The sequence below is a fragment of the Hylaeus anthracinus genome, unplaced genomic scaffold (genome assembly GCF_026225885.1).
Source record: "Hylaeus anthracinus isolate JK02 unplaced genomic scaffold, UHH_iyHylAnth1.0_haploid 12002, whole genome shotgun sequence".
NCBI classification, from domain to species: domain Eukaryota; kingdom Metazoa; phylum Arthropoda; class Insecta; order Hymenoptera; family Colletidae; genus Hylaeus; species Hylaeus anthracinus.
Window position 1 is genome coordinate 11,693,054 of NW_026534349.1, and position 26,223 is coordinate 11,719,276.

General features: G+C 42.6%; 1 protein-coding gene across 1 annotated transcript in view; it reads left to right on the top strand.

Moving 5' to 3' along the window:
• LOC128891840 (neurogenic locus Notch protein) overlaps window positions 1-26,223 on the top strand; it is a 355,943-nt gene that overhangs the window by 325,489 nt on the left and 4,231 nt on the right. Inside the window, exons 9-13 of the mRNA XM_054151691.1 lie at window positions 18,026-18,569; window positions 19,602-20,132; window positions 21,094-21,326; window positions 21,824-23,669; window positions 23,922-25,705. Coding sequence (XP_054007666.1) covers window positions 18,026-18,569; window positions 19,602-20,132; window positions 21,094-21,326; window positions 21,824-23,669; window positions 23,922-25,705 — 4,938 coding nt within the window. The remainder of the gene's footprint in view (window positions 1-18,025; window positions 18,570-19,601; window positions 20,133-21,093; window positions 21,327-21,823; window positions 23,670-23,921; window positions 25,706-26,223) is intronic.

Below are 26,223 nucleotides of genomic sequence, written 5' to 3' on the forward strand. Positions count from 1 at the left end.
CAAAGAATCTTTATTTCTGGAATAGTTCATTTTCTGCGCCTCAGTTTTCAATTCTTCGACAGTTTAAATCTCGTTCTCTGCAGCTAATATCTCGAGAAAAGTGAACCCTACACAGTAACAACAAATTGTACCACCACCATGAATCGTACCCTCGAAATTAACACTTTATGTACCAGGCTTTTTATTACAGTGTCTACCTACCAAAATCTATCAACTATGTTCTTGGTTATCTACCTTCAGAGCTCAATTTGAAGGAACAGACAAGACATTTGACATACCAAGTGCACGCACACACCATGTGCACTTGATATGCACAAATCAATGTCAACCTACAGTAGAGAGCCTTTTTCGAAATGGTAAACTCTTTCTAAACAGAGCGATAAATAAGGTGTTAATGCCTCCCATTTACACATCGTTACTTCTTCCCTTAATTTTGTATACACATTCAAGCATAAGCCATACCCTCCATTAATTAACACACGTAGAATCCTTTAATCAAGCTTCTTCATTCAATTGTTCCATCGTCGAGCTCTCGTAGCCACCACAATTTTTGCGCAATCGCGGCTCCAATTTGCAACACAAGCAAACGCAATTGATTACGCATATGTAACAATAATCGCCCAGTGGAATCGAGCGTTCCCTCGGAATGCTTTTAATTACGTTCGCGTGCGTTTACTCGACGAGCACACCCACACTCGCGCTCGCACACGTCCAACCGAAACCGTTCTGGGCTGAGAGAAAAGAAAGCAAGGGGCTACACGACGATTGCATAACGCCTATCCGTATTTCTCATGGATACCCATAACCCGGTACGTTCGGTCGGCTGTGCTTTCGCCCAGTTCCACACTCCCGGACGCAGAGGCTCCGTCTCTTTCCCGCGTTGCTCGAGAGAGCACCGTTGCGAACAGAAACGGTTACACATATGCGAGAGATCTCCACGCGTCGACCGCGCCACACCCAGGTCACAACACCACCGGTGGAGCATTTTTACCCTGTCGAGCCAGCCACGGATTTCCCCGTGGAGCCTCTGATACGTTATCTCCTTGGCTCCGGGCGACCGCCGCCGATGCAGAAATTTTAACTGCTCAATGAGAAATTTCATTCTTTCCTCTCGTTTTGCAACTCACACGATCTATGGGTCTATCGTTAGAGTTAGTGGATCATTTAGAATCGATCGTGTACGATATATTTCGAGGGCAGTATCGGAATGGAAGTTAGAAAGGTTTGATACTATTAAGTCGATTGTAACACTTCTTACTGTTTATATTTGTGGATCACTCGAATTTACACATTTTCGTTTAACACGTTTCATGTTAAATCTGCTTTAATAAGTTAAGAATTTCTTTTTAAAAATCAATGTGTATTTCACGATGTGTCAAACGATCCTCTATGATAGGAAGGCCGATCGCACACGGACGCAACCGATTTGAAATTAGTGTTGCAAACCGTTTGCACTCTTTGTTTTTTACCTACTCCACTATCTTTGTTTTACCTAGATCCACGGTCGCATGCAATTAATTTTAGAGTGATTTGAAACTGATCGGTTGCGCCCGTGTGCGATCGGTCTTAGTGTTAACGTCGATTGAACAATAAAGAAACCAGACTGAAGGTGCGTTCTTTCATAATAGCATCTAGAAGATATATGCTCACACATTCTAAATTCGATCGATCGCCACTCCCGTGGATCTCATTATCGAATCCTTTGGTTTCCTCCGAAGTTAGCCTCCGATTTTGTTGGTTAATCGCGGCTCGTTGCATCGCCTGTTACGTCGATGGTCGATGATCAGCCTCTCCTTGTTGGGCCCTCCAGTTCCGCGGTGGAAAAAGATCAGGGACTGGTCTTCTCATTTCTCCCGCCTCTTCGTGGTAGCCGGTTCGTCGGCTTCCTGGCGCGAAGACGCCACGATTTAATGAATATTACGCACGCACGCGATATCCTGCTTGGATATTCGAGCGCTTCCGATCGCTTCGAGCTCTCCGTTTGCGCGTGTCGGACGATCGTCATCGATCGTCGTTGATATTTCATCGTTGCTCGCAAGATCTCGTCGATTCGAGCTTAGAGCAAAGTTAATCGGATCGCTGGAATGGCGAATTAAAGAAGTGAACGAGCAGGGATCAGACGATTGGACTGTTGAATGGATTAGGCTAGCAACTTGTAGTGTTCAGGGTATGATTAGGGAATTACTCGTTAAATTTGTCTGTATTTGGTTACTTCAGAGATATTTGTAAGGGATGCAATGCTCGCAAAAAGAGATTAGTACTGGATATGAAATAAAAGGAAACGTCGCCTAACCGAAATCAGAGTCCCTAATCAATTTGTTGTAGCTAAGGGTAGCTTAGGTTTTCCTTGTCGTATGATTATAGACAATCTTAAAATTGATAGTTGTCAACGTAAATGATACATTATGAAATTGTATATGACGAATATAATTTATTAGATGTAACATATTGTAAATATCTAGGGTATTATAAACAAGGTAAGGAGGGTAAAATACATTCATGATAAATTGAATCGTACTAAAATAATCTGTATCAGCCTTTTATTCTATAAAACAATACCTCACTAAAATAGTGAGATCTGACACCCAGTCAATTAACGAAGTATAACCCCGCAACCCACATTCCCATCAACTTACGCACATTAGCTACTTGGGCACCTGTCCGAAAATTTCTGGAATCGATAAAACTGTGCCAGGACCACAAAAAAACTCTCATCGCGAGCATGATTATTGCGAACGTTACCTCTTTGAGATGATACGCAAAACCTGAATTTTACTCGCGGTCCAACCTATTAATCGAATATTCGGGCCGATCCAGAATCAGTTCAACGGTTCGATTTTCTTTCGGCGCGGACGGGTGCAATGAGTCGGCGAAAGGTAATTTGAACGGCGCGAGTTTAAGGTCGATTATACAGCAGTCGACTGAAAGGGTCACAGTTCGCAGCGGTCTCGCGAAAAGGTTTCGCGAATAACGTTCGTAATTCGCCAGCCGTTTAAAGAAATTGCACTTCGCGCTTCCTTAAATGATTTCGAGTAACGGCCGGCTCGAATTTAACGATTGCAATAATAATACGCCTAACCGGCTTTTTATCGAACGGATAATCGCGAATGCTGCTACTCGTTTTGTATAGGAGCATTATAATATTGGCAATCAACACGGTTAATAAATTCCAGGAGGTAAATGTTAGAATTAGGAATTTTATGAATAGGCTTCCGGTAGATAAAGTATCGAGATGACGATTTCATTATTGGTTTGACGCACAAGTAATGGTCATTTTTATTTAATATTGGCCTGACAAGAGTTATGATATGTTTGACAAAATATTATTTGTCATCTGTAGACTGCGGATCTTTATGCAAAATAAAGTCTTCGCGAACATGCCTACAAAAATTGAACCTAAATAGGAATTTATTTTATTCTGCAAATATCATAACATGAACTTTACTTTCAATCTTTTTTATATTCTTGCATATTGTTTGCATTTTATAGTTTCTTGCATATTTAAATTTTCTATAAATGCATAAAGATCCGCAGTCATCTGGAATAGAATTCTTCGCTGTACAAGACAGTGTTTAAGGTTTTTACGATAGATTTAATTTTGCTCGATCTTGAGACATTTCAAATGGAATGTCAAGTTCACAAAAATTAGGCCCCCAGGGGCTGTAGCTGTGGTTGGTCGCAGCTGCAGTACGGGTTTGGCGTACCCACAGGTACCCGATCTTCTTATGGGGTCAACCTTAATAAAAATGATCCCTGTTAATTGAATCAAAGAAATTTTAGGCATAATATTTCAATACGAAGATATCCAATTGCTCGAAAGATTCAGTCACCTCCTTCGCTGAAATATCAATTAATTCACGAATTGTAACGATTGGTTTGCTTCCCTTGTAATTTCTCACTACCAAAAAGAGCATTTCTCCAATAACAAGACCGTTAATACCAATCCATAAATAGGTATATAAGTTACCAAGAAAATATTCGTTCGGAGTAAAACAAATAAAATCCACCCAACAGAGGATTATCATCGACGTACCGAGTGATAACCATAAAGTCGATCGCACACGGGCGCAACCGATCAGTTTCAAACTACTCTGAAACTACATAGTTGCATGCGACCGTGGATCTAGGTAAAACAAAGATAGCGGAGTAGGTAAAACAAAGAGCGCAAACGGTTTGCAACACTAATTTCAAATCGGTTGCGCCGTGTACGATCGGCCTCAGTCTTCCCATGAAAGACGACATTACGACGACTTTTAAGTTACTACGACGATGCAACAACTCGTAATGTATGCCATCGATTATAACACCGATGTCCCGGCTGATGCTCCGAGGATCCCGAAGCAACATTCTCGATCGCCGGCAATTAGCGTCTCGATCGTCCTTTTCCGACAACTCGGTAAGATTTGCCTAACGAGATCTCGTTCGCAACGCCTCCGATCGACGAACGCGCGTTCGTGGATTTTCCTACATCGACGCAGCTGGCGAAAAACGACCAACGCGCCGATTCGGATGACAGTCGACGGAGTTTTCTACAGAGCTGCGTCCTTTCCAGTCACGCAACGGGGCTGGCCAATTACGAGCGATTAATCAAGCCACCGCGACCGGCCGGGGGGAAAAAAAAGCGCAGGCCGAGGAACTCGTCCGCGGGCACATCGCGAAGCACCGCCTTGGGAATTGCCGTGCCAGGCAGACGCAGAAGTTTATTTTACATCGGCCAGCCGACCAGTTCCCGACCTTATTCAGAGTTTCAGGAAGCCGTGAACTGGCAGAGGGACATAGTTGATTGTTGCAATTCGCGGGTACTGTTGGATATCGCGGATAACGCTCTCGTCCCTTCTAATTGCGCGATTTCTGGATCGCGGTAGGCAGATCTAACCGTGAAGGATTTCGCTGCATGAACGATCTGACACTTTGTTCGATAACCTTGGAAGGTGAAGCTATAATCTAGTGGAAAATATAGTGGAAGGTATAACTCGTACAAAGTTACAGGTTACAGTTGTTTTGGTATGAGACATATAGTCGTAACCCTTTACCCTACGATTTGCTCTTATAACGCGTGTGCTATATTCAAGTATAAAGTCCCTTTCACCAACGTTCATACGACGTGTCTGACTCGTGGTTTTCATGTTCGACTCAAATTCCTTATCACGTGTCTCACACGTTGGTATAGACTGAAGGATTAAAGAAAATACAACCGAGCAATTTGAAGTTATGAAGAAGTTTGTGAAGGCTTGAACAAATTATGGATACATATTCATGATTAATGTTATAGATTGCAAAATTTACGCATTTATGGCGTACACTAATATAGGTAATATAGAAAAATTATACACTATGCGTGTAGAATATATTCTATGAATTAATATAATGATATTCATATTTCGTTTGGATAAATCCGTATACCATTCGTTTATGCGTGTATTTATCATAATTTCTTGTAGCATAAATACGTCGAATCTGCAGTATATTATTACGATTATATAATACGACAACATCGTCGCGAGATTTTTTATTTACTTCAGACAGAATAGTTCGCCTCTGATTAGGTTACCACTACATTATCAAATCCAAAGTTCAATAACTCGTATCTATTAGATTATCCCAAAAGTTTCTTTCGTGACTTGCACTCAGTTATTTTGTGTGTCAGTGCTTATATAAATAGACATCCTAATTTTCTAGATGTCGATGTTGTAACACTAATGGACCAAAATGGATCGTATACAATTCAGTAACGTAACATAAAGCATAAAATATCGTGCATGTATTATTTATTAATAAAACAAAGGAAACTTTTGGAACAATCTAATATATTAGGTCAGTAACAGTTCCTCTTGCATCCTCGTCTACGTTTAATTTACTTTCACTAATTAATTTCTTTTCCCGTTTAATTCTTCTTCGTATCCTATCTTGTCGCAATCAAGTCGCGTTAATATTGCTATCCAAACGTCTCAAGAAGCACGAGGTTCAATTAGCCGCGAAGCAACAGACGATCCACCTTAGCAGACGTCGCTCATTCCCTTCTCCGTTTCAAATCCCCGTCGAGAAGTTTAATATCTCAAGTGTCGACGTTTGCCTCCGTCAATTCGTCTCGACAAATGAAAGCAACGTTTTTCCACGCCCTGGAGAGATCACGGATCCCCCAACCGGCTGATAAATTTTCCATAAAGCGGTGGCGCCGTCGAAAGCCGCGGGACGCCGCGCCTCCGCGAAAGACCATAATCGTTCTCGCGATCGAGGAATCGCCAGCGGAACAGAGGAATCTCGACTGGCGATATCCCCGCGGGTGCACCAGAGGGGAGGACAGGCGAAATTCAGCCTTGCACGAGCGCGAGGAATTCGCGAGGAATTCCAGCGGTCGCTGAAACGCACTCCAGGTTTACGATCGCGTCGAGCTTCCGGAATTTTTCTATTCCTTCCGGCGCGGCAGATCGACGACCCTGCTGCCCCTCCCGATGTTAGTTTACAGTTAGACAGATACACTTAACTCCTTTCGACTCGGTTGTTTTCTATTTGAATTCTATTCGTTTCTTAGAAATTGGTTGTATCGAAGTAGAGTTGGCTATAAATTAACCCTTTGCACTAGGTTTTCTTTAGGTTTAATTTCTTTGGAACTCGTGTCAATAAAATGATTGTCGTTGAGGCAAAGGTGACCTGATTCTCAAATCTCGAACTAAGGATCTCATTTTCGAAGTTAATCTAAGCTTAGCATTCGTGACGATAGAATGCTAAGAATGCATCTCGAGTTGCTGATAGATACCAGAAAACAAAGCCTCTAGTGCAAAGTGTTAATGTGCGTGGGTGGACGTCGTAAATAAAATTAGAATTTATAGAAATGAACATGATTCTCGTTAAACGCACGCATTCTTAGAAATTTCAATTTATTCGTAGCACGCTGTTACTAGAAAATAATTCAAACTTCCCAGTCAAAAAGTCAGCAGATTCCAAGTCTAGTATAAATAGTATTGTACCTAACTACTACTATTAATAGTATTTGACTCCTGGTCGAGCCACTTTTGAACACTATTTAACACTCGACGTGAACCAAAAGGTCAACAACATCACCCGATATCCACCATCTAGAATCGTTCCCACATTCTAACACAAATAATTCACCAGAAAAATGAGAAACGCGTGGCCCGCGTTAAAAAATACCTCTGAAGAATGCGCAGCTGCGTAACTCGTTTCTAAACTTTCCTCCATAAGCGCATAGGCAACAGGGTGGGGTTCGCTTGGAAGCCGAAGGTCAGAGTTTTCCGATTCCACGGGATTTTTCCGAACTCGTAGGCGCGGCTCGCGGTCGTCCAGGTGGATTTTCGGCATAGTTCATTCCGCGATAGCGCGCAATTAGCTATTCGATCGACCGTTATTTCCTCGAGGGACGATCGTATTAACATCCACAAATCCCAGGTAAATTTCGCGGCGGACGTTCTCCCCGGAAGGTCTTGCGAGGATTTACAGTTAACATCGGCAGATATACCGCAGCCTCCAGGGTTTTTCTGGAAACAGAGGCGTGGGTAACGCCGTCGATTTTGTGTGCAAACGACGCGATGGTCTCCAGGCGTCGATTTTCCACGGAGGGATTAAGTACGCGCGAAAATACCACCGGATCCTCTACGCTGCAGGTCGTAGATTTTTCTGTGCTCGTCTCTGGGATGCCTGCGCGGCTGATTTACGCAATCGAGCGATGTTTATTTATCTCTTTGCGAGAATGACGGGGTCCTTTGTTCGATAAGCCGTTTACCGCTCGGTTTCGAACGTACATCGTGCGTTGAATGTCTACGTCACGCGTGCTTTCGCTATTTATTGAACGCCTATAGGCGTTTACCATATCGGGACGTCTACGTGTGGTTTGTGATATAAGAATTAACGTGTGCTTATTCAGAGGGTGGTCAAACGGTGCCTCGAGGCTGTAGAAGAAGAGTTGCATTTGTAGATATTGACAAGATCGAACACCCGTTACGTAGAATACTCTAAGGATAAGAGTAAATCTGAGCGTGGGGATGTCTAGTTTTAATGAATTGTATTTGTAGATAGATATTTTCAAGATTGGACATCCTCTACGTAGAATATTCTACATAGAAATGAGAAGTCTTTGAAATCTTCTAAAAATTATTACGTTGTTCAGAAAGTTCGTGGCAATTTTTAAGAAAAATTCAAAGTCATATTTGAATTTTAATAATATATATTTCATGAATTACATAGGTATCAGTTTGTTCCACGATATTTTCACCTTTTAAGGGATGCGTATGTCATTTATTTCAACCACTCCGATATATTCAGACCTGTACCACCTACCAAAAATCGACACGGACTTTCCAGACAACCCAATTGTAGAGAAAATATAGGGAAGAACTTCTATAGGCATTTTACTGGACCAGAAACGTGAAATAATCTTCATAAAAGCAACTTTTAGCGTATAAAGGTGTATTATACAGGGTGTTTCTTAATATGTGGACGGTTCTTGGAGAGTAAGGTCTTGGCACCAGTACGAATCAAAAAGTCTTTTTCCAATTTGCGAACTGCGGCTTCGTTATCATATCGTTGATCATATTAACACTTTAATGGCCGTTCGCACAACGTGTGTGTGTTGTTACCCTTACTGCGTAGAAGTGCGGCCGTTAAAGTGTGAAAATGACACAACTTGAACTTGAGTTTGTTTTATTATAGCGTGTAACTGTCGATTCAAGACAAATTGAACCGAGCAGATCGAATCATATTTATGATTATATTCCTCTTAAAATTTGTTTTTTTCACGAAACAAAAATGAATCTTGATCAATTCGTTTTAAATATTAAACAGTCCACATCATTTGGCAGTTTCAATTCAACAACTTCATAAACAGCAGCAATAAGCCCAACAGACCGCTTTACCGTTCGACATACCGTACATAAACAAACCAAAAAATACACCGCAATCGTTAATTGACATTAAGCTCACCTCTCCCGAATTAATACAGATTCCACAAGCCAATTAAGCGGCGCTTACTTTACTTCCCACGGGAAAAAGGAGCACCAAACCGAAATCATGCCAATGACCACAAATCAGCGAGATCAGAATTATCCCGGCTTAATTTCCAACGATTTGCGTTCGAAGTATCGTCGATCCGATCTAACCGCGGATCGATAACGATGTCTCCTTGATACTGGTCTTTATAGGTTCTCGAATTTAAAACGCATAAACGCGATAAACACGGTTTTCTTACGATATTAAGAATTCTTGCGATACAAGCCGGACTCGTGAAACCCGTAAAAATTCCGCGCAAACGAGACGAGAAGTGAAGCTGATTGGGAGTCGAGGAGAGAAATTCTCGTTAATGCGAGGATTCCGTGACGCTGTCTTATTATTCTTTTCTTGTTCGTCGCAATTAAAGCAAATGGAACCGGGTTGTTGAAGAAAAGACCGCGACGGAACGGCCACGAAATACGTTAAATACGTCCAATGAAGTCGTCATCATTTACTGCTTGTACCAGGGCTCGGGGCGCGAAATTTTTATTTAGACAGAAATTTCGAGAAACGAATTTAAGATATACATTGTTGGTGTAAAGACTTTTGGCGCGTCCCAAGAAACGGTCCGACGCCGAACATTCGATGGCTAAGCCACAAACCCCTAAACAACACCAACCCCACCTAAACCCTTTTAAATAGAAATACTTACTGGCAATTTTATCGCGTTAAAACCTTCAGTTTTATAACTGTATGTGCTCTCTTGGAATCACTGAGGAAAAATTAAGAGATATACTATAGTTTTTCTATGCAAATAAATGGTAAGATTACCTTAGAAAGGCACAGAATTAATTTCTACGCTTAATAGTCTGCCAGATTAGTCAAGGGATATAATGTATTATTGACAATTTAAAAGAGAATGAAAATATATTAATGAAAATGAAAAATCGAAACTGTAATGGCTACAGAAACATTTCGTATACGTAGGCCTGCGAATCAGGCTAAAGTCCAGCTTCTCGATCGTTTTTCGCGTACCGGATCGGTACACGAGACGGAGTTCCTTCAACGAGGATCGAGAAAGGGCCTCAAAGGGTTCCGCGACCGCGACGTAATGTGGACGATGCCATTTGATCGACGTCGTCAATTTCATCGGCGCTGAAGAAATCCGCCGCTGGCCAACAAATTACTCTCGTCTCTCTAAATTCGTTGCTTCGGGGTTCCTTTATCTTTTTATCCTCTTCTGAGAAAACTGACGTCTGCTGAGGCGTCAGACTCGAAGCCTGTGACTCTCCAGCAGAAATTATTTTTGACTTCTGAAAAAATAAAGTACCTCGTAAAATACAGGACACGAAGACAAAATTGAAATAAAAACAATTTGTTTCTGTTCGATGATCGCCCATCGAGTATAACATATTGTTGCGTTTCGGCGTAATGAGTAAACACGAACTTTAATTATTTACTTTTAATTCAATTTATTTAAATTAAATCATCCTTTTAATTTATTCAAATTCTTCATGTTTTCTTGTCTTCTATTTCTCGAGATATCCAAGCTTTTTCTTAAATCGAAAAATAATTAACCCTTTACCAATTTCACACTTTTTACACGCAATATTTTTAAAGGATACTTATCGTGCCTTTGTTGTATCATTCAAGGATGAACTTTCATTATACTTCACACTACCATTACCTCCTGATAATTACACAAATGTACAATAATATTTCACTGATTATATCATAGTTACATGAAATCGTTAAATCAGACTATATTGATATTTCCTCGTGAAACAATCTATAAAGTAAAAGTGACGATGCATTTAAGAAAGTAAACAGTTATCTAAAAGTTAGCGTATTGAGAAACATAATTGATAAATAATTTTTTCTACAATATAAGTGGGGAATCTTATAAACTATACTTGAAACGTAAAAAGACCTAAAGGAATCTATAAAAGATAAGAGGCATAAATGATCTATAGAAGTGATCTCTAAAAGGAGCATTGATAACATATATACTTCTTTTAAACATTAACTTTGATCTACTACCTGTCAATATTATCTTTCGTGTGTTAAATGAATATAAATTGCTGACAGCTCCTCTGGGGCGCCCCCCCCAAAAAAAATGAATTTACTTAAAGAATATATTCCGTCTGTTATCCAGCCTAAATCGAATTGCTATAGTAGAAAATAAACGAGGGATTCGCCGGAACTGGTTATATCCGTGTCACGGAATTAGTCCAGCTTGTATTCGCCTCGGATCGATCTCGAATTCCACGTGGGACGTAATTTATGGTTAGAGCAACAGAGTGCATCATGCACATTGTTAATCAACATCGTCGCCACCCATCGAGCGCGCGTGCAACCTACGCAAACAAAGCCTTCCATCGACAGTTGCGACACTAAATAGACCAGCGGTCTAACTCGAATTATTGATTTTCTAATATAAATCGGCGATTTAGTCGAGCGCACTTCCTACTCATAAAGTGTGCTCTATGTTATGCCTCGGAACGTAATCGTCGATATCCGTTTATTAGGACGTAGTATTTCACATCAGGACGATGCAAGGGACTAAAATTAATTATTCTGCAGGGAATTCTTTTAGAGATAACTCGGAAAAAGATGATTGTAGCAGTGTAGCAATATTGATACTTATTGATGTTATACATAAGGAGATTCTTCTTCGTAATTAAAAGAATTCATTGACATTCTCCACACAGAAAATAAAATAATTATATTATATAAAAACATACATCCTTCGTTTCTTATACATTATCCTTAAAATTTCTACCGTACAAACCCGTCAACTTCTCACTTTCCAAAACATCGCGCAAATACTTGTTAATATCGTAATTAGACAATAATTAGTTGCCCATTGGAATGGTAGCATCGATCCTAGTCGACCTGAGTCGCCTCGCTGGTTCCTTCGTTGTCGTAAGAGGGACAATAATATCCCAGACTTAATCCAGACGCGCTCATGCTCCTCCTTGGGGCTCGAATCTCTGCATACAGTCAAAGACGTCGATGCGAAATGGCGGAGCGCAAGAAAAGGACGAGGACAGGTGAGAGGCACTCTCGATGCGGGAGGGCCGCGGGGCAGAGGACGTGGATCCTGGTGAAGTGCATCCGCGAGTGTGGCTAGGTTTCGCATAGTTTATCAATGCGCGTAGGCTGGTTCGAGAACACTGCCGAGGCAATAGATTACAATTATCCGAACACGCCTGGCTAAACGTGGGAGTTGGCTGCGCGGCCACGATGAACGACCGCTAAACTCGGATCGGATTCTCGCCTCTTCTGTTCCTCCTTAGAGTACGTCCGATTGTTTTTTCGCCTGTCCTCTTCTCCTGTGTCCGCGGAAATGAAGAAATGAAATTTATGTGGCTTGAAGATTCACGCATTGATAAAACCTTCAACTGCCCACGCCTCGGGACTTTTTTTCATTTGTATACCTTTATTCGTATGCCTTTATTTTAATGAGTTAGACAAATATTTATTATTAACCCTTTGCACTCGAGAGGTGACTCTCAGTCACCACTAGGTTTTCTTTAGGGTTAATTTCATTGGAACTCGAAGTGCCAATAAAATGATTGTCGTTGACGCAAAGGTGACCCGATTCTCAAATCTCAAATTACAGATCACATTTTCGAAGACAATATAATCTTAGCATTCGTGGCAATAGAATGCTAAGAAAGCATCTCGAGCATGCTGGTAGATACCAGAAAAAAGGCCTCGAGTGCAAAGGGTTAATATCTCCCTTAGTGAGTTATTTATTCTTTATGAACTTAAGTTTCAAGTCAATGGCACGTGGTAGGGAACATAAAATAAATTAATTTAATTGAATGGGTTTATAGACTTTCGTAAAAGTTAACAACAACGCTCGCGACACTTTATTTCTTACATTTCATCGTAATATTCATAAAATACAAGGAAACTTAATTCCACGTGATATGCAACGTATATTCACACGTTATAGAAAACACGTTATAGAAAATTGTATAAAACTGAATAACTAAATAACTGAAAAACGCACACATATTAAACACCGTACACACAGTGTACAATTGCATACGCACTATACGTTACACACACACATTATACAAACGGACGCGTATTAAACATATCTTACAAAACATATACTTACTAATTTTGGTGAAAGTAAACGTTATACATACCTATATAGCACTTGATTAACACATTCGCGACCGCTGACGTGAATGTACGTCACTTGAAATTCTATTCCTGGTTTCTATTCCAAACGATGAAAATTTTATTTTATACACTACATATTTAGAACATTGATATTACAAAACATATATTGTAATTTATATCTTTGCCGTAACGATACAAATTTGCGGTGTCCAGCTTCAGAATTCTATTATTTTCGTCAGTACTCGGTATTAGAAACGTGAAACATCTGCCGAGCGCGGATGTGTTAAGATAGCATTTAGCTAATGCTTCAAAAGTTCAGAAATAGTTTTTAATATCGTTAAGTCTTTGTAAAACCTCGACACCGTCGAAAGGCTTAAGAATCGCTATTTACCCACCACGTGTCTGTGAACCACTGCGTCGTTTCCGATTCAGAGAAAGTTTCTTTGAAAAGCTCGACGGGGTTGAAAGGTTATCAGACGCGCGACCTGGAATCCAAAGGCTGGCTCCGTCACCGCGCCAATAACATTCCAGGGAGTCAACCGCGAGACGAAAACTGTTAATTTCTACGCTGCCGCGATGCAGCCAGGTCCCCACGGAATTCGTTCGCATTGTTCCGCAATCTCGAGTCCCGTTACCGGTCGCGGAGGTTCGATTTCTGCCTGATTCGTTTCCGTATCGTGATCCCTGGAGGAAGGTCTAGAAAGAGTAGATAGGCTCGGGCCCGGTCATCATCTTCATCGTCGTTCGGACACACGTGACCCAACTCCGTGCACTCCTACGCAGTCCTTTGGAAACGAATCACCCCCGGTTTATTGTTGCATCTGGACTACGATCGACGATGCAGCTTGTTTTTGCAAAATAAAATCATGGCTGTAATATTAATGAGATCGTCGCTCGAGTGACTTCGATGCGTGGTAAAGCATCATCGCCTGAATCCTGACGTTAAACTTACCAAAAGTCAATTACGGCAACAGTTTTACATTCGATTTTCTCTCAGAAATTTTAAAATAGATCTGCCTAACATAACGGTTCGTTTTAAAATTTATTTGATGTAATCATAGTCTCGACAAGCTGTGTTATAAATAACGCTTTCAGGTGTAATAAGAATGATTTGAAGTATCGAAGATGGAAATCGCAGTCGAAAATATTATTTGTGGCGGAACCTGTCGAGACTATTATTATGTTAAATTTATTAATATCACGAAGTTATCATTACAATCGCTATTTTAGGTAGATGTAGACAGATTTCCATCTACCATCAATTTTATAAATCGAACTTGAAAACTCGTTTATGGAATCAAATAAATTACAAATAAATCACAAGTAAATTTAAAAGTTTATCCACGTGTTGCTGATGATTATTATCCCGTATCGTTTTGACGGCGATCGCTATAATTCGCAACGTCGCGATAGGCGGCTGCGGAGATACGATGGTACGATCACTTTCGATGAGAAAAATCAGTGCAAGGTGCTCAATGATTCATGACGTTGGTGGATCCGTTGTGTACACAGCCCTTAAGATTCGAGAGGAAGCGACGACGATCCGCCGGCGGCTTGTACGTGCATTCACAACTGAATTAGCCGCATCATTGTCTGAATGGGAGGAGACAGAGAAATCTTAAGTGAATGTAAATATGGTAAAAATCCACGCGTCATCCGGCCGACGATCGTTGATATTTCCGAGGGCATATCGCCACGGCTATTGTTCCTTTTACTGAAAGAACAAAGGAATAATTTAATTCGTCTGATACAGCCAATTACAAACGTAGTGAAACGTACAATATCAATTGCAAGTTATAGACAGAACATGAGTTTCGATTATTATATGGATATTCAAGTTTTTGCTCGATAAAATAAAAAATATATATGTATATATGATGATATATATTGAAAAGAATAATTGCAATTCTGTATACATTATATTAGTTACAATATTATAGACATCACAAGAATTTTGATAATCCTATGCACGTTAAAGTTCGTTTAATTAGTGGAAGGAATATATTATAAAGATTAATTGTAAACCAACGTACATTTGAGTTTCTTTAATTAAAATAAGGAATGTATTGGAAAGAATAATTGCAAGTCTACATACATCATGTTAGTTGCATCATCATGAACACCTTAAGAGTTTTGATAATGATGTGCATACTAAAATTTGTCTCTTATTAAAGTATAGAATATATCGAAAAGAATAATTGCAATTTTATATACATATACATATATTAGTTGCATTAATATGGACACCACAAGAATGTTGAAATTTGAAATTACACAATCAAACAATTCCCACGGACAAATGAAAATATAATTACACGTTGTTGAAACTGAAAATATTCGGTCCACGATCATCCCAGCCACTTGGCTTTGGTCGACATGGAACCTTTATAACGCGGAAGGCCAAAGCGAGTCGACTGATAACTTTCTCCCATTGAGAAGTCCGCCATACACGGACAAGGAATCTATCAGGACAGTCGCGCAGTTACTGAATTCCCTGGCGTACTCTTCTTAATTAGTTTTCTTCCAATTAAGAGGACACCGTATCGGTTACGGCTCGATATTAGCGGCAGCCGGAATTTTCTGAATTGAATTCCAAGCGCTCCACTTTCACGTTCGGGGAATTACACGGTTTCTCCTATATTTTACAGAGAAATTAATAAATCTTGGACGCTGGTATTAGGATATTGGTTCGATGTATTTTGTTGTCGAATCGCTTTACAACAATAGTACAAGATTAAGGAAGTTAGCGAGGAGAAATTTTTTACGCTCGCGGGGCAAGATAAATTAGTGAACTCAATTTGTATCTTGTTTTTCGAAGAATGGCGCGGATATTTAAATAAAATTAAAGTAATCTGGTCAGAACTGGTACTCTAACTCTCTCCAATTAATTTTCTCTACTCCTAATGACTCTTGTTCTTCGGTTCTCTCTACTCGGCTCTTTGACCTCGCTATTTGCGAGTAGTATCCTTAGTCGAAAGTAGACTGTTGATTTTATATACTGAACATGTCCAGAGGATGTGCACTTGTACCTCAATTTCTATTTATTTCATATTCCTTGTATAATTTTCATATCACAGTCGTTTAATTTATATTCACAATTTTTTAAATATTGTATGCAGAAGCACAAATTTCAAAAAGTGTTTAAAACTCGTTTATACCATCCCTTAATTTTGTTTGTATCTGGCAATTTCTTTGATAGTCACTCGTAGGCTCTAATTACCCGAGATAATTATAAAAGAAAGTGCAAAGAGCTAAAGCTCCAAGATGCAATTAGCAATAGTCTTCTGGTCCAGATGGACCAGTTTCGTCCTCCAGCTCTTACTCCTGCTCCTGCTCGGCCGTAATTAAGGCTAATTGTTGGTGGTCGCCTCTACGACGACTTAATTCATCCGCTGTGTATATTTGCAATTTTTAACAAACGAAACAAAGATTAATTTGATTTGGTAGATACTCATGCAACGCAGTGTTACAATCGTCCCTGAAACACTTTATTGCGTAATGTGTGCTGGATTGAGAACTCGGTAAAAATAATAGCTTACCTTTACTTTCTTTACTTCTCGCACAATAAACGATTGTGGCAACAATTAAATCATTTGTATTTTCATTCCAAATAATTCGTATCTAATATGCGTATACTATCGAGTACTAACAAACCTACTTACAAGAATTAGAAAATTTCTAAAAATTTCAATAAATATACTTCCCAACTGCACTCTTCTAATAACTGTAGACTGTTAATAAACTGTAGAATGTTAATAAACATTCAGCTCCTCAATCGTGATAAGAATATTATCTTCAGCGATGTGGAAGTACCCTTTTCCAAAATTTCAAATCTATCCACATGCAATCTCTCCCCAGTCAGCCGATCTAGTCTAAAAAAATCCCACCTTTATTTCTGAAAATCGTGCGAACCTACCCCTTTGGACCGAGTCACCTCATTCGACGGTACCGTACTTTTACCCTGATAAGAAGCAAACTGGAATCGCGACGATAATTGACATTACGAGGAATCAGCTGCGCGTGTACCGTTAACCTTAAGGTTTCAACTGGTTCGATCGATCGCAGCTTTTTGTTCGGCGCTTCTTATTACCTCGGGTAATTGTGCGCAGCTGTTGCGCGTTTCATACCTTCGAAAAAGATCTTGCAAATTATTCCCCGTTCGAGTAATGCACGCGGTACCAAGAGGAACATGCCCGCCACGGGTGCAAATTCCAGTTTCCGAAACGCATTAATCGGCGACAATTTGACGAACGTGTGTAACTGCCGCTCCTTTACGTGCTTATTACGCTCTCCGCAAATGGGAGCTGCGAGCCAGAAATCTTGGCACGAAGTGATCGAAGAAATGCCCTCTCTTGACCTCTTTGTGCCTCTGTCAAATACCTTTTGCTCCTTTTTATTTCGATGTACAGTTCGATTGAACGCGATCGGACCTGTTACATTCGGAAAGTGACGACGGCCGATTACAGGGTCGGGTAGACCTTTGAAAATTAACATGTTTGACTGCCACGCTAACCAACACCTCATCTTCAGAATAAATTTTGTAAATACCTAGTGAGAAGTCCTGTCACCCATATATGAGTGTTTTAAAGCAAATCTATTCCAAAAGTCTTCTTTAGATATTCTAAGCCGTGCACTTCTAAGCTTGGCACAAATCCAGAGTCTAATGGAACTCGAATGAGCTTAAAATTGTACGATAATCCCATACATAATGTGGGTAAGGCGTTAAGACATGGAAGTTAAAATAACATATAATAAAAATGATAAATTCTATCTAAAATTAAAGACTATTTAAAAATAATATGCATCTACAATTTGCCCAAGCAAAACGGTCATCATCCCCAAAATCAAATAAATCATCTCTAATCTATTATAATCAACTAACTCCAATTACATGTATTTTTCCGAACAGATCTCACTAACAATCCCGAAATTCTTTTTCCAGGCTTCACGGGCACCCAGTGCGAAATCGACATAGACGAGTGCGCAGCGAAGCCCTGTCTAAACGGCGGCGTGTGCACCGACCTGATCAACTCCTTCAAGTGTACCTGCGCGAACGGATTCGCTGGTGCCCACTGCCAGATCAACATAGACGACTGCGCGTCCTCGCCATGCAAGAACGGAGGCCTCTGCCAGGACTCAATAGCCAAGTATACCTGCGACTGTCCACCAGGATTCACCGGCGCCTCCTGCGAGACGAACATAAACGACTGCCAGTCGAATCCCTGTCACAGCGGCACATGCATCGACGGAGAGAACAGCTTCAGTTGCAACTGCTACGCGGGATTCACGGGGAAGCTATGCCAGATCCAGATCGACGAGTGCGAGAGCAACCCTTGCCAATTCGGTGGTAGATGCGAGGATCGCATAAACGGGTATCAGTGCATCTGCAGGCCCGGCACGTCCGGCACGAACTGCGAGGTGAACGTGAACGAGTGCTATAGCAATCCGTGCAGAAATGGAGCGAGGTGCATCGACGGTATCAACAGGTGAGTCGGCGATTAGGTGATTTGGTGGCTAAGAAAAGTCCTCGGATGTTGGGACTGAAAATGGTTCGATTGGAACCGTTCGTAAGTTCTTCACTCTACATCCTTCAACTCCGAAGCAAACCCTTCTGGCAGACTCTCATTGGAGTACAAATGTACAGTCTATTTCATCAGAGCGTGGACACGAAAAATGACTAATTTGTTTAAAGAAATGACATGAATTTGTTTAAAGAGCTAAGAGTGTCGATTTCTAGATACTATATTTTTGCAGATTTTGTATATTTTAAATTCGTACGGAATTTTGTATGAGACATTCTCCACGTACTTATTCATATTTCAAGGTTTGATTTTTCGAGAAAGGGTGGGATTTTTTCTTTTTGTTGTAGGACGATTTGAACCTCGATCGAGGAGGTCATCGTCACATTTTGTAGCTTTATATCGTTGTATTCAATCATTTTTAATTGATACTCTTTAATTTATAATACTTGTTTCGACGACCATTCGGATGGCAACATAAAAAGACGACTTGAAACCATAGAAATGGATCGTATTACCTCAGAGACATAGTTGAAACTAAACTTCTTTAGGCGAACACGTATCAAAGAAAACTGCTAGTGTTTTACATTAGAACAATTTCGCTTTCATTGGATACCAAATTTCAGAAATATCGCGTTCATGCTCTTATCCAGACTGCATAAATACTTGCACTGCAACTTTGAAATTACGCAACCGAAAGTTTAGCATCTTCCTTTCCCTCCGGATTTGAATCCCTCAACCGACAGAATAACAGCTGAAAAATATCCAAAGAAACGAAAGCGTCTCGGACGAATCTGTTCGTTGCTATCACACCCACTCAGAATCTGGCAAAATTGATCTCCCCCTGAAACTTCCTCGGCTCCGAGAGGCCTGGAAGAAATTCTTCCCCGGCGAAGAACGACTCTCTCGTGCGCGAACCCTCTAATCTGGCAAAATCTTGGCCCGCTCTAACGTTATCATTTCTTCCATCCTCAGCGGATACGATGTCTCTTCTTCCAGGTATTCGTGCGAGTGCGAGCCAGGTTTCACGGGCCAGCACTGCGAGACGGACATAAACGAGTGCGCGAGCAATCCTTGCGCGAACGGCGGCCGCTGCATAGATCTGATAAACGGCTACCGATGCGAGTGTCCTCGCGGCTACTACGACGCTAGATGCCTGAGCGACGTGGACGAATGCGCGAGCAGCCCGTGCGTGAACGGCGGCACCTGCGAGGATGGCGTCAACCAGTTCATCTGTCATTGCCTACCGGGTTACGGCGGCAAGAGATGCGAGGCGGACATCGACGAGTGCGGCTCAAATCCCTGCCAGCACGGCGGTTCTTGCAACGACCGCCTGAACGGGTACAGTTGCAAGTGCGTGCCTGGCTACGCTGGCACCAACTGCGAGACCAACATCGACGACTGCGCGAACAATCCTTGCCAGAACGGCGGCTCCTGCATCGACCTTGTCAACGACTACAAGTGCGTCTGCGAGTTGCCGCACACGGGAAGGAACTGCGAGGACAAGCTCGACCCTTGCTCTCCTAACAAGTACGAATATTGAATTGTTCGACTGAGATCGCTCTGTGTCGAATAAGGATGTTTCTTGGAGGGACAGTTTTGGATTTTATTGGAATTTAGACGTACGGTAGAATGCTATTTATATATTTACAGAGCATTTTGGGAAACAGCAGTTTATGTAATAAGAATCTCAGTGACCCCAATATTTGGACATAAGTGGATTCAATCATACTTTTAATTCATTCTTTGAATTATAGCAATATTTAAATGTTCATGAACGGAGAAATAACTTGGAAGGACAGTAATTGGATAAATCTGCTAGATAAATTGTTTATTTGAATGAAGAGTAAAAATAGCTATAGATATTTATTATTTAATATACTCGAAATATTAGTACAAAATATATCATGAACTGTTGAACATAAAGTATGGCGTGTTAAGATACAATTAATTATTTTCGTTTACGGGCTTTACTAATGTTAGGTTCTACAAATCTTTCAAACACTCTAAATTAATTGCATTGTTTCACACTTAAGGCTCTAGCAGATCCAGAGAGAGTTCCTTTTTAAAATTTTACGCAACATTCTTAAAATGCATATTTTTTGAGGAATGGAACCAAAAGAAATGTATTTACACTGTCGTTTGTCAAGTGGTCATATAATTGAAGTTACGCTTGACACTAGTTCAGATAATACAAGTCCAACAAAAGTTCATTAAACCGGGCATTGACAAACATTTTGTTCAGACAAATGGTATTCTACTGTATCATTGGCTTTGGCTATGTTTGACCCTTTGCGATTATATTTGTATTTATAATACTTCAATAATCTATATAGCGTATAGGTTTAATCCTCCGTATAGTACGTCCAAAGGTGCAGAACCTTTCCCAAGATTGTCGCGCTCCAAGAAACAGCATCCAAGTTGGCAAAGGATGTCCTATTAATTTATTTGGTTAAGAAATTGAATCAACTTTAACGTTTTGCCCTTACAGATGTCTCCATGGCGCCAAGTGTTCACCGTCATCGAACTTCCTGGACTTTGCCTGCACCTGCACCGTCGGCTACACAGGCAGACTCTGCGACGAAGATGTCGACGAATGCGTGATGACCTCCCCATGCAGAAACGGCGCTACCTGCAGGAACACCAACGGCTCGTATCAGTGCGTCTGCGCGAAGGGTTACGAAGGACGGGATTGCATCATTAACACCGACGATTGCGCTTCCTGTGAGTATATATCATCATTATTTATTAGAAATGAATTCTGTACCTCCCTATATTCAATAATTTATAACTCTAGTTTAAACAAATACACTTACTCGTCATTTTGGTACATTAAACCTTCTAAGTCATCAACCTGATGACCATTGCAATGCATCTATATAAACTTTAGCAGCCATAAAATTTTGCTTGTTGTTATTCTTTTACGATTACTGTAATTACCAAGTACATTTTTAATCTGTTAGAATAATAATAATAAGCAAAAATGTGCCACTAAATTTCGTACATACATATACATACGTAGTCATACATAATGGTCATCAGGTTAAAGCTTACGTTATGTAATATACGATCAGTCTAAAAACTCATCATTTAATAAATCACTTACATTCAAAAATCATAAAGGCTACAAGAAATATTAGAATCCTTATTCCTGAATCGTATACCGTCACCATAGTAAAACGTTTACTTTATTAACCATTTAACCATTATATCTCTTACAGTCCCCTGTCAAAATGGCGGAACGTGCCTGGACGGCATTGGCGACTACACATGCCTCTGCGTGGACGGTTTCAGCGGCAAGCACTGCGAAATCGACGTGGACGAGTGTCTGTCGCAGCCCTGCCAGAACGGCGCCGTCTGCAAGGAGTACGTCAACTCCTACACGTGTCAGTGTCAACTTGGATTCTCCGGGATAAACTGTCAAACCAACGACGAGGATTGCACGGACAGCAGTTGCATGAACGGTGGCAAGTGTATCGACGGCATCAACAACTACACCTGCGTCTGCGAACCAGGATACACAGGGTCGAACTGTCAGTACCGCATCAACGAGTGCGACAGTTCGCCGTGTCTGAACGGCGCCACTTGTCACGACCACGTTCAGTATTACACTTGTCACTGTACTTACGGTTATACCGGGACGAGATGCGACGAATACGTGGACTGGTGCGGGAACAATCCCTGCGAGAACCAGGCCACGTGCGTGCAATACAAGAACAAGTATCACTGCAACTGCTCCCCTGGATGGACTGGAAAGGTTTGCGATGTGGAGATGGTCTCGTGCAAGGACGCAGCCATCAGGAAGAGAGTACCCGAGAAGAACCTCTGCAATAACGGGACCTGCGAGGACATTGGTAACAGTCATCGCTGCCACTGCCTCGAGGGATACACGGGATCGTACTGTCAAGAAGAAGTCAACGAGTGTGACTCCGCTCCGTGTCAGAACGGTGCCACATGCAAGGATCTGGTCGGCTCCTATCAGTGCCAGTGTACGAAGGGCTTCCAGGGTCAGAACTGCGAACTCAACGTGGACGACTGCAGGCCCAATCCTTGCCAAAACGGTGGCACCTGTCACGACCTCATCAGTAATTTCAGCTGCTCGTGTCCGCCTGGAACTTTGGGCTTTATCTGCGAGTTAAACGTCGACGATTGCGCTATCGGGACTTGCCACAACAACGGAACGTGTACGGATAAAGTCGGAGGCTTCGAATGCAGATGTCCACCTGGATTCGTCGGCCCCAGATGCGAGGGCGACATCAACGAGTGTCTGTCGAATCCGTGCACGTCTCCTGGGACGCAGGATTGCGTACAATTGGTCAACAACTATCACTGCAACTGCAAGCCGGGTTACATGGGACGCCACTGCGAGGTCAAGGTGAACTTCTGCGACAGCTCCCCCTGCCAAAACGGAGGAGTGTGCACGGCCAAGCAAGCTGGACACACATGTCTCTGTCCTAGCGACTATTACGGAAGCAACTGCGAATTCGCTGGTTCGTATTGTGATCGTGAGCCATGCTTGAACGGTGGTACTTGCAGAGTGGCCGAAACAGAAGTCGGGTACAGGTGTTACTGCCCTCCTGGAACCACCGGAACGCACTGCGAAATAGACGCTAGAGACGAGTGCGCGAGCAATCCTTGTCAGCAGTCCAACGCAGTCTGCAAGAACCTGCTTGGCGATTACGCCTGTGATTGTCCACCTAAATGGACCGGCAAGAACTGCGAGATTTACGACCCGAATTATAGCGGAGGAATCTTCGGCAGAGCGAACTCGAACGGCCCGAAGATCATGAACGCGTACGACATGGATTTAAAAATGGAAAGGAAGAAGTGCATCGAGAACAGATGCGAGGAGAAGTCTGGGAATCATCATTGCGACGAGGAATGCAATAGGTATGCCTGCAACTTCGATGGAAATGACTGCTCGCTGGGGATCAATCCGTGGCGCAATTGCACGGCTCCCATCAACTGCTGGGACGTGTTTATGAACGATGTCTGCGACGAGGTGTGCAACAATGCTCAGTGTCTGTTCGATGGAAGGGATTGCGAGAGAAAACTGGCGCCTTGCAAGTAAGTAACACTTAGAGAATTAGTTCAGGAATCTCCTTAGTGTAGCGCCTTAAAAACCGAATGATATTCTAAATATCATATAAAATTTTTTAAAAGGGAAGTGTAAAGTATACCAGTTTCAAACTTTGTGTGTATACAATGCATATTTGAAGTATAATTTCAAACTTCTTCCAAGTTCTAGACTTAGATTATCCTCTTGAAAAGTTATTCGCGGCCTTGCCAGGTCATTTTTAATATATGTTATTTTTACAGCCCCATCTACGACGCCTACTGCCGCAAGCATTACGCCAACGGACACTGCGACTACGGCTGCAACAACGAGGAGTGCAATTGGGACGGTCTCGACTGCGACACGGAGCAACCATCGTTGGCCGAAGGCGTGATCTCCGTAGTCGTGAGGATGGACATGCAGACCTTCCGTTCCAACGTGGTGGCTTTCCTCAGAGACATCGGCCACGAGTTGCGGACCACATTAAGGGTGAAGCAGAATGAGCTGGGCAACGACATGATATACCCTTGGAAAAGAGAAGGAGAGACTAGCATGCAAACGAACTTCTTCGGTCGTCCCACCACCATATACACCAACAGCGAGAGCGGTGTGATAGCCTATCTAGAAATCGACAACAGAAAATGCACCGTCACCCAGGGAGCCGTGTGCTTCCCTTCAGCAAACGAGGCAGCGGAGTACCTGGCAGCCACCGCGTCCAAGCATTCCCTCTCACCAAACTTCCCCATTGAGCAAGTTCGAGGAGTCGTGGGGCCCCAGGGGCCCGATTACCCGGACACCCCGACGAACTACAAGTACGTCTTCATCGGGGTCGTGATCGTGGTGCTCGGAGGAATGCTCGTGGGAGTACTGGTCACGGCGCAAAGGAAACGTGCGGTAGGCGTGACCTGGTTCCCCGAGGGTTTCCTACGCACAAGCAGCGGCAGCGGACAGCGTCGTAGATCGCGCAGACGGGGACCTGATGGACAGGAAATGAGGAACCTGAACAAGCAACCATCGGTGAACTGCATGGACCTAGATGTCGGGAACGGTCGGGTGCAACAGTGGTCCGACGACGAGTCCGACCTCCCGCCCTCGAAACGAATGAGAGCCATCGAGCCTGGATACGCCAGCGATCACACCGTCATCACGGACTACGAGGAAACCGAGCCTCGCATGTGGACGCAGCAGCACTTAGATGCCGCTGATATACGAAGACCAGACGCTGGAGTACTGACACCTCCTAGTTTAGAACATGGCCAAGACGTCGATGCCAGAGGTCCCTGCGGGATGACACCTTTGATGGTGGCCGCGGTACGCGGCGGAGGATTGGACACTGGAGAAGAGGAAGACGAGAGCGACGGGTCAGCTGCGATGATCGCCGATCTGGTCGCCCAAGGCGCAGACCTGAACGCCACTACCGACAAGAGCGGCGAGACATCTCTGCACTTGGCGGCTCGTTACGCGAGATCTGACGCTGCCAAGAGACTTCTTGACGCTGGAGCCGACGCAAACTCTCAGGATAACACAGGCCGAACGCCCCTTCACTCCGCCGTCGCGGCTGATGCGATGGGCGTCTTTCAAATACTGTTACGAAACAGAGCGACAAACCTCAACGGACGCATGCACGACGGCACCACGCCACTCATCCTGGCCGCGCGTCTGGCCACCGAAGGTATGGTCGAGGATCTCATTAATGCTGACGCTGACATCAACGCAGCCGACAACAGCGGGAAGACTGCTCTGCATTGGGCCGCGGCTGTGAACAACGTCGACGCCGTGAACATACTACTCGTCCACGGCGCCAACAGAGACGCCCAGGACGACAAGGACGAGACCCCGTTGTTCCTCGCTGCCAGAGAAGGCAGCTTCGAGGCCTGCAAAGCGTTGCTCGATACGTTCGCCAACAGGGAGATCACCGATCACATGGATCGGTTACCCAGAGACGTGGCCAGCGAGAGATTGCACCACGACATCGTGAGATTGCTCGAGGAACATGTACCGAGATCCCCGCAGATGGTGACCGTGATACCGAACGGTCCGCTCATGGGTAAGCGTCTTCATACCCCGGTGTTAACTCTCGCACGGCTGAGGGTGGGTTTGCCCGGAGCAGGGCGTGGAAAGTCTGACTTTGCTGAGCGACACGTGATAGGTCAGTTGACACTTGCGCAGAAAGAGTCGAACGGAAATGTATTCTTTTGTAACTGTGTTGTTTAAAATATCGCGAAGAAGAAAGAACGTATAGTCGTTGAAAAAAATGTTCTTGTTGTTTTAGTCGTACTTTGTTGGTCTTCCAATGTATACAGTCCTATAATGGAATACGTTCTCGGTTTACTTTGCTCTTCGATACCGCGTTAAACGGTAGGCTGCATATCATAGATTGTATAAGCACATGTTCAGTACGATAACCTGTCAGAAATGCTTGCAAAATGTTAATTATAACCTAAACAAAAATCTGACACCGAAGAGTATCAGTTTAGATGCCACGACCCAGCCGTAGCCGTGCGTTATTAAAGATCGGACTTTGATACTTTCGATAGCAATGGTCTCTTCAAGCCATTCGAGAAT